The following is a 13,155-nucleotide window of genomic DNA, read 5'->3' as shown; positions in this document are numbered from 1 at the left end:
GTTTTCTGAATATTCTAAATGTTCTTAATTTTTTTTATTATCACCTCATTTTCCTTGCTGATATTTAGATTTTCAAAAAGTTTACAATTTTTCAATGTTCTTATATATTTTGAGAGATTTCCATATTTTCTATATGTTCTTAAATTTCACGATTTTCTTTTTGTTTTAGTTGCTCTTTTTCAATCTATTTGATCTACTTTCCTAATTTGATGTAGTTTTCTGAATATTCTAAATATTCTAAATGTTCTTAATTTTTTTATTATCACCTCATTTTCCTTGCTTATATTTAGATTTTCAAAAAGTTTACAATTTTTCAATGTTCTTATATAGTTTGAGAGATTTCCATATTTTCTATATGTTCTTAATTTTCACGATTTTCTTTTTGTTTTAGTTGTCTTAACGTACTCAATTTTTCAAATTATCTATTTTTTTTTTATAATATTTTAAATTGTATTATTTTGTTAATTGCTTTAGTTTTCTTAATTGCCTCAATTTTCTAAATTACTTCTCTAAATTTGCGATATATTCTTAACTTTCACAAATGGAAAACTTTGAAAGTCCTCAATATTTTCTAATTATGTTTTTACTTTTCACATATTTAAAAAAATCAATTATCTTAATTTTTCTAAATTTTGTCAATTCTATAATTTTACAAAAAAATCAGAAATATTCACTCTTCTCAATTAACGATTTTTGTTAATTTAATTTGTTATAGTTTCTCGAGTTTAGATGAATATTATCTATTTTTTTTTAGTATTGCAACAAAATTGTTATTGGAAGAGTTTTGTAAATTTGATTAGATATTCTTTGAACAGGTGCGAATCATGTTGCATAAGTTTTACCGATGCACCGGCCCGAATTTCTCCGAACCGTGTCGAGACGCGCCGTAATTATTATATAACATTCCGCGGTTCCGCAATTTCTCTCTCATGCTGTGTGTGTGTGTGTGTGTCAGTAAAAATTAAATAAAGAAAGAAAGAAATAAATAAATAAAACGAAATAACAGGTAAACACAATAAAAGGTTCAACGATTATATAACGGATTGGATAATCGGTTGGCCAAGTCGGAGAATTTGTCTCTCTGCATTGCAAGATCAACTCGATCCTTTCTATCTCTTTCTCTCGCTCAATCCAATAATAATTGCCGTGTGTGTTTGCTGTTGTTGGATAATGGATTTGGTAAATAGAGGAAGAGAGGTTAATTAGTTAAGAGACGCCTCGGGTTTTCCGCTGAATCCGTAACATCATCATCATCAACATCAACATAATCCAATATTTCCCTATGTTAATTCTATTGGTTTTTATTTGTTAACAATTCTCCGCTCGTTTTATTCCAAAGAGGAAGAAACGGCTGGAAACGAAGAAATTGTTACCCAAGACGCGTATTTTCACTTTCATTAGTTTTATTTATATGAACTGCGATTATAAACCGATATCTGACACGGTTTCCGCACTCGGTTTATCCCCAGTTATCGTTACATAATCGACCTCGTCTGCGAGTGTTATCAATTGTGCCGAATTCTTGAAAAAATATATGCCGTTTTTCTTAGCACGAAATTTCTTTTGACGCCTTTAATTTGTGGCATTTTTTTTTGTCTGTTCAAATTGCATTTCAAGGGCGATGCGATGCGAAATGTCCGTCAATGTCGAGGAAATTATGACAGTTTTCGTAACGTTTTTGGAGTGTAGTGGTGTAGTGTAAACAGACGGAATTAGAAAGCTAGCAACGACCTTAGATATACACAGCGTTCGCAAAGAACAGAAGTCAATCCACCTATATAAATATATATATGTTCAATTTACAAATCTCACCTAATTAAACTGGTTTTTTTTTTGTAGCCAAAAAATATTAACTAATTATTATTTCGGTATTTCAACCTTGCGGTGTTTCCTATTTACTTCCTTCATATAAACTTCCTCTTTTTTAATAACATCCTCATTCTTTGACGTTTTGTTTTTAACCAGTTTCCAAAACTTGATCAAAATTTACTTCAATTTTAAAACGATTATGTTTTTTCTCTCTCTCTCTCTCAATATAAATTACATAAACATGGGAACGTATGGATTTTGATGTATTATACAATTTGTTTTTGTTACACAAAACGTAAGAATATATTTTTGTTTGCAAAAAAAGAAACATAATTTCACCTTGATCGTTTAGCTGCTGACACAAATCAATTTATTAGTGAATTTCATTAAACTTTAAATTTTTTTTTAAAGATATTTATGGAAAAACTGAATATTATTATTATCCTTTATCAAACTTTAATTATTTGATGCATTTTGTTTATTACTAATATTATTTTTTTTATAAAGTAATTTCATATAAAATATTAATTTTCAAGGGGAAAAAATTACCCAAAAGCGTTATTTTTTTTAAACCCGGCGCATCCACCGATTAGCATAAGCTTTCCTGAAAAATTATTATTTTTTTTGTAAATATCAACAAAACAATCCCAAATTTTAAAATATTTTTACTGTGTAATAGTAATTGCAAAATTGCGTTAGTTTTCTTAACTTTTAATTAATTCGATAAGTTTTTCTGAAAATTTCAGCTTTTTTGTTGCACTTTATAATTTCAGGTAAAAATAGTAATTGTGAAATTTACTGGATTTAGAAAATAGACAAAGTTATTTTTTTTTTAAACTGCATTTGAATAATTGAAAAATACGGATTTTATTTGTTTTAGAAAGGAAACATGATTAGAATCGTCGAAAGTTAATGAGATTTAGGACCAATTGTCTTAAATTTTTAAATATTTTTAATATGAAATAGTAATTGCAAAATTGCCTTAGTTTTCTTAATTTTTAATTATTTTTTTCTGAAAATTTCAGTTTTTTTTTGCACTTTAAATATATAATTTCAGGTAAAAATATTGATTGTGAAATTTACTCGATTTATAAAATAGACAAAGTTCATTTAAATAATTTGAAAAATACGGATTTAATGGTAAACATAATTAGAATCTTCGAAAGTGAATGAGATTTTAGATATTAAATTGTTGGAATTGGTAAATACTTAAATCACGCATTTCATTGCGTGTTTACACTGAATGTTATTGAACCTTTCGAAAAACAAACGTCGAAATTATCATATCAGGTTATTGAAATATTTCGATGTTATTTATTAAATCTTCGAGTTAATTAATTAATATTAAAACATTATAATTTCAAATGTAAGAAGCCTTGGAGAATGTACCAATTTCCTTGGTTCAACGTCTTCTGTTTCGTGCAAAACAAAGATCAAGGAAAATACGGTAATAAACGTTCATATTAGAAAACCATATTTTCATACAGTTCACTTCCTCAAACAATATTTCAATGAATCTTAAACAAGGGTTAAGATATTGAAATATTGGAATGAATAATTCAACAATGGAAATATTACGTGATATTAGTAGAATTTTGATTGGAAATGTCAAGGTTTTTTGATTATTTGAATTGATTGTTCCACTTTCTTCTTAAAACTTAATCATTCTCTCGCGTGCGTTCTGTTACGAAAGCAATGGATTTCGGGATTAACGTTTGCTTAACTTTTCCGGATGCAGAGAAGAAACGCGTTTCTAAACAAATAGGCGCACGTTTTTCAAGCGTGTTTTTTTGATATTATTTTTCATTTCAGAATGAAAGTGTCAGTAACATTTGATCTTTGCCATCTGCGTTTTTTTTTGATAATTACATATTATAAATAAAGTGTGTCGTCGTCGTAACGCCTGAACTTGACCTTCTTTCGGTTCACATCTGCTCGTGCGCCGGGCACGACTTCTGTAGAAAGAAAATACAAGTGAAAGCGTCTTCGGGCGGGAAAAAGAAACGGCTTATGTAACGCGTGCATTTGCTCGATTATGCAATCAGATGCGCTGAAAAGTTCGATACTGATACTGCGGATCGATCTGTAACGTTTTCGTTGCTAGAATTTTCGTGTGCCTTTTTTTTCTTAGTTACTCGTTACGACGAGGAAGAAATTTCGAAGTCCATTTGTGCAATCGTTGCGTGCCATTACGTAAACCCCCGGTTACGTTCGTTCGAGCGGCGCGCGCTCGAGATTAATTCGCGGAATGTACGAAATCGCGTCGAATTCTCGTTATCGTTGCTCCTTTTATCCTCTTTCGGGTGGCAAATTCATTTGCACGAACAACAAACACATCTTACAGCTTAAGTCTTAAGCTATTATAGGAGTCGTCGACGTCTTTTGTTCCAATTGCTGTGAGAGAGCTACGCGCTCTTTGATTCCGATTCCTCGTGTTGCGACACGACAGTTAATTTTTGCGCTCCTTCGTCAAATTATTGATCATTATTTGTTACCATAGTTACTATGCTAACTTCACACGTAACGATGCATTATCTCCGATTTCCTGGATTCAAGTCCAATCGACTCACGTTACATCACTAATTTGTAAGCGACGTAACTGCACGTTCAATCATTATACAGAACTTTCAATATTCTTAAGAAAATATACATATCGATTCTCGTAACATTTTATTAAGTTCTCTTCAATTTCATTAAGTTTACTTCAATTTCATTAAGTTGTCTTATGTCTGTTTAAGATTACTTTAGTTTTCGTAACATTACTTAAGTTTAGTTTCCATGAAATTTCCAAAAGTTTTCTTTAGTTTCATTATGTATCCATTAGTATCCTCTTCGTAATTTTCCTTTACATTGTTTAAGTATTCCTTGGTATCTATAAATTTACTTAACTTTTCAAAAGTTTTCTTAAGTTTATTTAAGTATTATTTCATTTCCTTAAGTTCTTGTAAATTTACATTGTTTAAGTATTCTTTAATATACATAAATTTAGTTAAGTATATTTTACACTCATTAAAGTTTCCTTTAATTTCAAAAAAATTCATTAAGATTCCTTAAGTATTATTTAATTTCCTTAAAGTTTTGTAAATTTCCATTACACTGTTTACGTTTCCACAAGTATTCTTTAATTTCCATTAATTTAATTAATTTTCTTTTAGTCTTCTTAAATTTCCTTCAATTTCCAAAAGTTTCATTAAGATTCCTTAAGTATGCTTTAGTTTTCGTAAATTTACTTATGCTTCCTTTAATCTCCTTAAGTTTTTAAAACTTTCCAGAAGTTTCCTTTGGTATTCTTCAATTTCCTTAAGTATATTTAAGTATTATTTAATTTCCTTAAAGTTTTGTAAATTTCCATTATTTTTACGTTTCCACAAGTATTCTTTAATTTCCAAATTTAATTAATTTTCTTTTAGTCTTCTTAAGATTCCTTCAATTTTCAAAAGTTTCATTAAGATTCCTTAAGTATCCTTTAGTTTCCATAAATTTACTTATGTTTCCTTTAATCTCTTTAAATTCCTAAAACTTTCCAGAAGTTTCCTTTGGTATCCTTCAATTTCCTTAAGTATATTTAAGTATTATTTAATTTCCTTAAAGTTTTGTAAATTTCCATTACACTGTTTACGTTTTCACAAGTATTCTTTAATTTCCACAAATTTAATTAATTTTCTTTTAGTTTCCTTAAGTTTCCTTTGGTATCCTTAAATTTCCTTAAGTTTCTATAAATTTTCAAAAGATACCAAAAGTTTCCAAATCCAATATAATTTAAATAATAAATGCTTATTTACACGTACCAAAAACTACAATTACTCGAATCATTTCAGAATTATTACAATTTCAATAATAACATACCAAAAAAAAACAAAGAAAGAAATTTTCTTGATTGTTCCCATAATTACTTTAAGCAAAACAAGAAATATTTCAGGTTTCACAAAAACTGGTCAGACGTAAACAAACATTCTTTTTTATGCGGAATTACCGGTTTTAAAAGCCTTAAATTATATAATAAATAATGAATCGCTTTTCATTTCTCACATCAATGTCAGAACTTGCAAATCAATTAAAAAATGTTATTATTTAATGATCGATGTAAATTCATGATTCTCATTTAAGACTCCTCACGTTAACAAGTTTAATCGAAGGTTCTTGCAAAAGTTGTTATCATCAATTCAGCTTGGAAAGTCGTTTCGTTCTTGATCTTTTCGTAAATAAGCCCATAATAATCACTAAAAAAAATAATCAGACAATACCTTAATTAGCTGTAATTCATAAGGAAATTTAAGTGAACGAAACCATTAATTGATGCCATTTAGTTATATATTTTTTCTATTGAATTATTTTCACAAACTTATGGAATTTTTTTATTGCGATTCGTTTAATGTTAATAAACGGACGCATCAGTATTCGAAACGCGAAGTATTGATTGAAGCCATGCGTATACATTTTTCCCAATGAAAAATTCTCGATCTTTGCGAGACGAAAACACATTCTCTGTGTATAAATTTCCTCGATGAGTAACATAGTCTAATTGAATGTACAAATATTTTCAAAACGTATAGATTTATAAAAAAATTATTATTGTTTCCTTGCTACACAAATTGATAAATTTAGTAAATTTAATTTTTATTTTTTTTATAAATTAATTAAACATTATTTAAAATTGAAAAAAAACATATATTAATAAAATTAAAATTAATTTAAGAGTTTGAAGTTCAATTTTGAAGCAATTAATTACTTAATTATGGATCGTGTAAAGTTCCGTTGTTCAAAAATAAATAATTCATTGATTCTTAATTAAGTTGAAAATGAAAACTAAATGCTCATAATTTCCAATCAAATTTCAGATTCGTATTAACTTGATTGCAAATGCTCAAAATATGATTGAAATGCATATATGCAATAATTATGAACGAAGGGAAAAAACCGTTTCTGTAACGAGTTTTTAAGAACCGTGCGTAATTGATGCCATAATAATTCACGATGCGTGTGAAGTTTTCGTTTGCGGTCGAAAACATTCCCAATAATTGTGTGTCATAAATGATGATTTTCAGGATTGAACCTTAATTGCGATTACGATTACATAATGTCGATACAAAAGGAATTATAAATTTATGTTTATTTAAATCGTTTTTGAAGGTTTCTTTTTTTTTTCAATTTATTATTATTATTTTTTTTTATTTTTTTTCTCAAAAGACGGTCAAGATCTAATGGGTTGCAAAATTTTCTCGAATATCTGCGCGAAAAAATATGCATTAATAATCGTTTTCAAAATGTTTGCTACATTTCGTGAAGAGTCGAAGGTTGTTTGCGTTCGGGTATTTCCATTTTTCGGTGTCAATTTACGAATGATTTAACCAGCAGACAAAAGCAATTATCGATTTACATTATTAGCTTATTTGCAAATATGATATTTTCCTTCAATTTTTTTTAACGGAAATAAAAAAAAGTATGTTATTTTGACAGAAACGAAGATGAATTAATGGGAAAATCATTAATTTTAATTATTTGTTTGGTGGAATCGATTGAAAACATTGATTATTACGTTTTAATTGAAAACAAGAAATAATTTGAAAAAGACAAAAAAAAAATGAGATTTTATGGAAAAATTTGATGAATTAATTTTCAATAATTAATAAAAAAAATGCTAATTTTCTTTAGAAACTATCAAAAAAATATTTTTTGGAAAATTTAAGGAAACTTCTGGAAAGTTTTAGAAACTTAAGGAGATTAAAGGAAACATAAGTAAATTTACGGAAACTAAAGGATACTTAAGGAATTTTAATGAAACTTTTGGAAATTGAAGGAAATTTAAGAAGACTAAAAGAAAATTAATTAAATTTATGAAAATTAAAGAATACTTGAGGAAACGTAAACAGTGTAATAGAAATTTACAAAACTTTAAGGAAATTAAATAATACTTAAGGAAAACAATAAATAACTTGAAAAAGATAAAGACAAAAAAAATGAGATTTTTATGGAAAAAATTGATGAATATTTATAAACACAAAGCGAAATTTCAAATTAATGTTCAATAATTAATAAAAAAAATGCTAATTTTCTTTAGAAACTATGAAAAAAATACAATTTTTATTATAAAAAAATAATCTTAAGATTCTCTCGGTTTTTTTTTTCTCCAGCTGGTCGTGAAACCTTGCCACTCTCTGTTTTTGACACAATTAAATTGTCCAATTAACTAACTCGTTTGTATTGAACTTATTTTTCATGTAAAATGTTAATTTTTCTTCTGATAAAAAGATTGCAAAATTGCTGACGTCAAAGTGGGGAAAAAAAAATGTAAGAGCGTTAATGGATTTTGATTAGTTGGATGATAATTTTCAAAAAAATAAGCAAATTTTATTATCTTAAGGCGTTGTTGAAATTAATTCAGTAATTAATTTCTCATTTAATAATGTTATTTGGCCGTGAAAGATAAAAGCATAATTTAAATTCGCATTAAATTTATTATAGTGAACTTTTTTATTTATTTACAATTTTATTGATGAGTAAATTAGTTAATAATTAATGTCTGAGAAGATGGAAAAAAACTCAATAGATTTGATTAATTTGTTGATATCAAAGTCAATTAATTAAGAATTATTGTCTAGAACAGTGGTTCTCAAACTTTTTAGGTTCGCGACACCCTTTTGGACATAAAAAGTTTTTGCGACCCACATTTTGAGAATCACTGATGTAGAAGATGGAAAAAATCAATAGAAAAATGTAGTTTTCATTTTCCAATAATTTCATTTTTTTTTTAAATTTCTAATCTTGAAGTTGGAAAATTTATACGAAAATTCCAAATCAATTTGATGATAATTAATAATTTTCAAATTTTACTATTGTTCAAGATTCTTTGAAAGAAAGTTTTGTCGGTTGATGTAACGAATTCTTTTGCTGGTGATGACCAATAAATTTAAGTACTTTACGTAAGATTCTCGCATTGTCTGCATGTAATGCGCTTCAGAAGCAACAGAAATGAGGCTCATTTTGTACAAGAAATTCCTACTCCAAAAAAAAAAATCAAAAACAAAGAGAGAATGGATTTAGGATATTCAAATAAAAAAAGTAGAATTTTTGCATGAAATTATTTTTTTTTTCTTCTTATAATTAACATCATTTCATATTAGCACTTAACGTCGAGTGTTTATTAATAGTTTTACGACTTAGGGTAAATAAGTGAAGAAACTAATCGGTATTTCCCAACTTATGAAATGCATCATCCTTCCACCATTAAAACCGTTGCAAATTATGATTTTTTTTTTGTTCACCTTTCCAAATCTGTGTCAAATGTCTATAAAGTATATTTCATTAGATTACGATAGTTAAGCAATTTATTTAAAGGATAGTACTTGAATTGGTGATTTTCTACAGGAAACTTAAGTTTAAAACATTTTTAAAATGTATATAAAAAATAAACAAAAGTTAAACAATTTGTCTCAAGGTTGATACTTGAATTGGTGATTTTTTTTTGTGTAAATTTACTTTATTGAACTGAAATCGTTGTAATAAATGTCAATACAAATCGAAATGAAACCGGATTAAACTTGTACAATTATAATTGTGGATTTAAAAAGTATTGAACGTTAATTGCTGGAGGACAAAAATAACTTGAAAGACGAAAGAGGAAGAAATTATTCTTTGTAAATTGATTCAAATCATTTAATCGAGTCTGCATTTTTGAAGTCCTTACATCCATTTTATCGAAATTTTCCAATATTTCAGATTGTTATTTTGAAAATATGATCAAATTTCATTTGTGGAAACTTTGGAAACGTGTAAAAAAGTTGCGCAAATCGTGTTAACTGGAGTTTCTACATGCAGACCTTAAAAAATATTGAGATTCTCGTTACCTCAGTGTGTATAAATAGTAAATGAGTAAACATTGAAGATCTTCGAGAGAAAGTGGTGATTCTGTCTCTAAATGCAAGAAGTTTTAGTATATCCAGATTTCTGAAAACGCAAAAATTTCTAAAACTTGTGGACAAATTTATGATCTCAGCCTTGTAATTTCACAATTTGATTTTGGAAATCTTAACATGAAGATATCTTAAAGTTATTGAACTCTTAACTGGATGATAAAGAAGGTTTAACCTTGAACTTGATGGAATTCTGAATAAACTAAAAGTTGTTTAAAACTTAGCTCACAAACAAATATTGATGATCAATTTTATTGGGAACTTTTAACTATATTTTATTCTAATTTTACAATTTAGTTTTGTAAATCCAAACGTATTTCTAAGTTGAAGATTTTAATATATTTAAATTTGATTTTGAAAAGTTCTAACCTTGAACTTGATGTATTTCTGAAGATTCTAGAAGTTGTCTTAAACATAGACAATTCAAGCAACAAGCACAGCAGAAAGATTATCTTGATTGATGATCAATTTTGCGTCAAAAAAACCTTGCGAGAATTGCTTATAATTGCTAATAAAATCAATAATATAAAAATTACACATCGTCTTTTGCATTGAAGTCTGTTTGCTGTGAAAAATGGTCGGGGAGATTAGAGCATTTTCTCGTTTCTTCAAAGGCAAAAAAAAATGAGTGCCGTCAAAAAGAGACCAAGGCTAATTGATGCAAGGCGCACAACTACTGTACATTGACAATAATAATATTATTGAATCACAGAGGCAAAATCGAACGTAAACAAAAAAAATAAAATAATTATAAACATTACGAAAGAGAGGTTTCTGTCGTTTCCTGGACCAAATGAACTCTTGAATGAAAGGTCAAAGATTAAGTCCTCCACTATGATTAATTTACATGAAGAAATGGAGTGCTTATGAATTTAATTAATTTTAATAGATTAGTTTATTAATAGAAAATTTCGCATCTTTTTTAATTATTAATTTATAAAGGAATATATTTTTAATCAATGGAATATTTTTAAATCAAATTTATTGATTTTCTCTTGCAAATTTTTGTCAATGCTTTGAATGATGCATTAATTACTTGGATTAAAGTACAATTGGTAATCGAATATTTTTCGTTTGGTTTTGCTTAGATCATAGAAATTTCATTATTTTTATTTTGTTTGCGCTCAGTCAAACTTTTCATAGGCAAAGAGAAAATAAAATACACGTGGAAGTACAGAAAAAATGAGGTTAAATAAATCTTTCACCAAAATTATGGGAAATATTGATTGGAGAAGTCATCTTTTTTTTAGGTCATTTTCGCAAATTTTTACAAATTGTTTCTAATTATTTTTGTTCTAATTATTGACTTTGTATATTTGTAGTTTGCATTTATTGAAAACAGTTTTAATGCACTAATTGCACTAATTATTAAGTAATTATGACGTTTTTGTTTTAAATATTTCAGTTTATTGTTATGAAAATACACACTTTGTTAAAATAAGGAAGTTATACAATCTTAGTTTACTGTTTTCAAAATGATGCCTACTTATTTTTTTTTCATTCAAACAAAATAAATTAGATAAAAGATTTAGTTCAATTTTTTTTTTCGATTATTGAAGTGATCAACTTTGATTTAAATAAAAATTGTCATTCAAATTTTAATCTATTTCTTGAAACAATAAGACATTAATTTATTCTGATATTGATTTGACTAATTAATTACGAATTTAGATCGGAAATATTTCTACCACTTTACATCCGTTTTTATAAATATTTGTTGTATTTTTTTCCTTCTTTTTCAAATTTTGATTGCAAAGGTTTACACATAATTATTCCACGTAAGGAAGGAATAATTGTATTCTAATAACTGTACATTTTCTTATTTGCTTGAGATCAACAAAGACTGGGATTTTTGTTGAAGTGCGAATGTATTCATCTGCATATGCATTTTTCAAACACTTTTGTTAGTATTCATTTAACAAATGTGAATTTAGGAATTTTAAGTGACTTTCAAAATTGATTATTTTAATAACTTTTATATTCAATTTATGAGAATTTATTGATATTTATGTATATATTTAAGATTTTCTAAAAAACGTTTAATTTATTATTTGCATTTTAGAAATTTTATTATAATAATTTTTTGCATTGGAAAACTGATGACGTTTTAATATTAAAGTTAATGAAAAATTATAAGTTTTCGTGATTTTTTTAAGAAAAATCGCTTATTTTTTTTAAGTAATTTCATTTTTGAAGGAAATTGGTGTAAATTAAGTTTTTTTTTAAATAATTAATTAAAAGTTGATTTCAAGATTTTTATTTAAATGTTTGTATTGAACATTTATTTTTACATTTCCAAGAAAAATCAATAGGAAAATGATTGAGACAATTCTAAATATTAATAGAAAACTTTAAAATGGAAGTTTTTTTTTTATTAAATAATATTTTAACTTACTTTTGTATTTTTTCCTTAAATGATTGTTATCCCTGTTATTATTTGCATTTTAGAAATTTTATTATAATAATTTTTTTGAAGGAAATTGGTGTAAATTAAGTTTTTTTAATAATTAATTAAAAGTTGATCTCAAGATTTTTATTTAAATTTTTGTATTGAACATTTATTTTTACATTTCCAAGAAAAATCATAGGAAAATGATTGAGACAATTGTAAATATTAATAGAAAACTTTAAAATTGAATAAGATTTGAACTTACTTTTGTATTTTTTCCTTAAATGATTGTTATCCCTGTTACGTTTTTGGTTTTTCTGTGCGTTCCTCACGAAATTGTCTTCTTCATGTTCGAAGGCGCGCGTTGCCACCGACGAGTAGGACCTTCCCAGGATGCGACTCCAAACACCGATTGCGTCCTTCATCCTTTTGCGCAAACCCAAATGTAATCACCAAATGTATACAAAATAAAAAATCACACTCTTCCTTTGCTGAAGTATCACAACCCGAATGATCACAAGAAAGTGGTGAATACGTTTCTGTTCTTCCGAAGAAGTTTTCTTTGTGAGCGGAGCGCGCGAGAGGATATATTCAAATGCGTGCCTCGGACAGGTCTATTTAGCGAGCGCTCGGTATTCGGTGCTTTTATTTATCGGAGATTGTCTTGGGCAGACAGAGTGTGTTGTGTATTCCCACCACTTTCACTGCAATGCATACAACTATCAGCACGCACTTCGTCGCTCCGACACAGGTAGGCAATTTGCGCAAATCGGGTATAGCGGAAGTCCTACTGATCCTTGAAGTGGATTTAAACGCAAAGCTCCAATTGCTTCAGTTTTGATCCTCAAGATATTTTATAAATCAATGAGAAACTTAGTAAACTTAGTCTCAAATTTAGAACATTTATGCAAAGTAATATTGAATTATTTCCTAAAACATACAAAATCAATGAATAAGATTGAAAATATCATCATGATGTTTGTAAATAAAGTTATTTAGTTACATTTATTTTAAAATTTCCTTTTTCAATCTTTAGTAAATTTGCTT

At 27.2% G+C, this 13,155-nt stretch overlaps 1 protein-coding gene across 1 annotated transcript in view; it reads right to left on the bottom strand.

Moving 5' to 3' along the window:
• The window catches only part of LOC108561129 (lysosome membrane protein 2-like), a 19,841-nt gene extending 6,939 nt beyond the window's left edge, over positions 1–12,902 (bottom strand). Inside the window, exon 1 of the mRNA XM_017918936.1 lies at positions 12,374–12,902. Within this exon, the coding sequence (XP_017774425.1) occupies positions 12,374–12,533 (160 nt within the window). The 5' untranslated portion in view covers positions 12,534–12,902. The remainder of the gene's footprint in view (positions 1–12,373) is intronic.
• Between the last annotated feature and the right edge of the window lie 253 nt (positions 12,903–13,155).

The sequence above is a fragment of the Nicrophorus vespilloides genome, unplaced genomic scaffold (genome assembly GCF_001412225.1).
Source record: "Nicrophorus vespilloides isolate i.1.1-1 unplaced genomic scaffold, Nicve_v1.0, whole genome shotgun sequence".
NCBI classification, from domain to species: domain Eukaryota; kingdom Metazoa; phylum Arthropoda; class Insecta; order Coleoptera; family Silphidae; genus Nicrophorus; species Nicrophorus vespilloides.
Note: the sequence above shows the minus strand (reverse complement) of the source record. Positions and strands in the feature narration are given on the sequence as shown.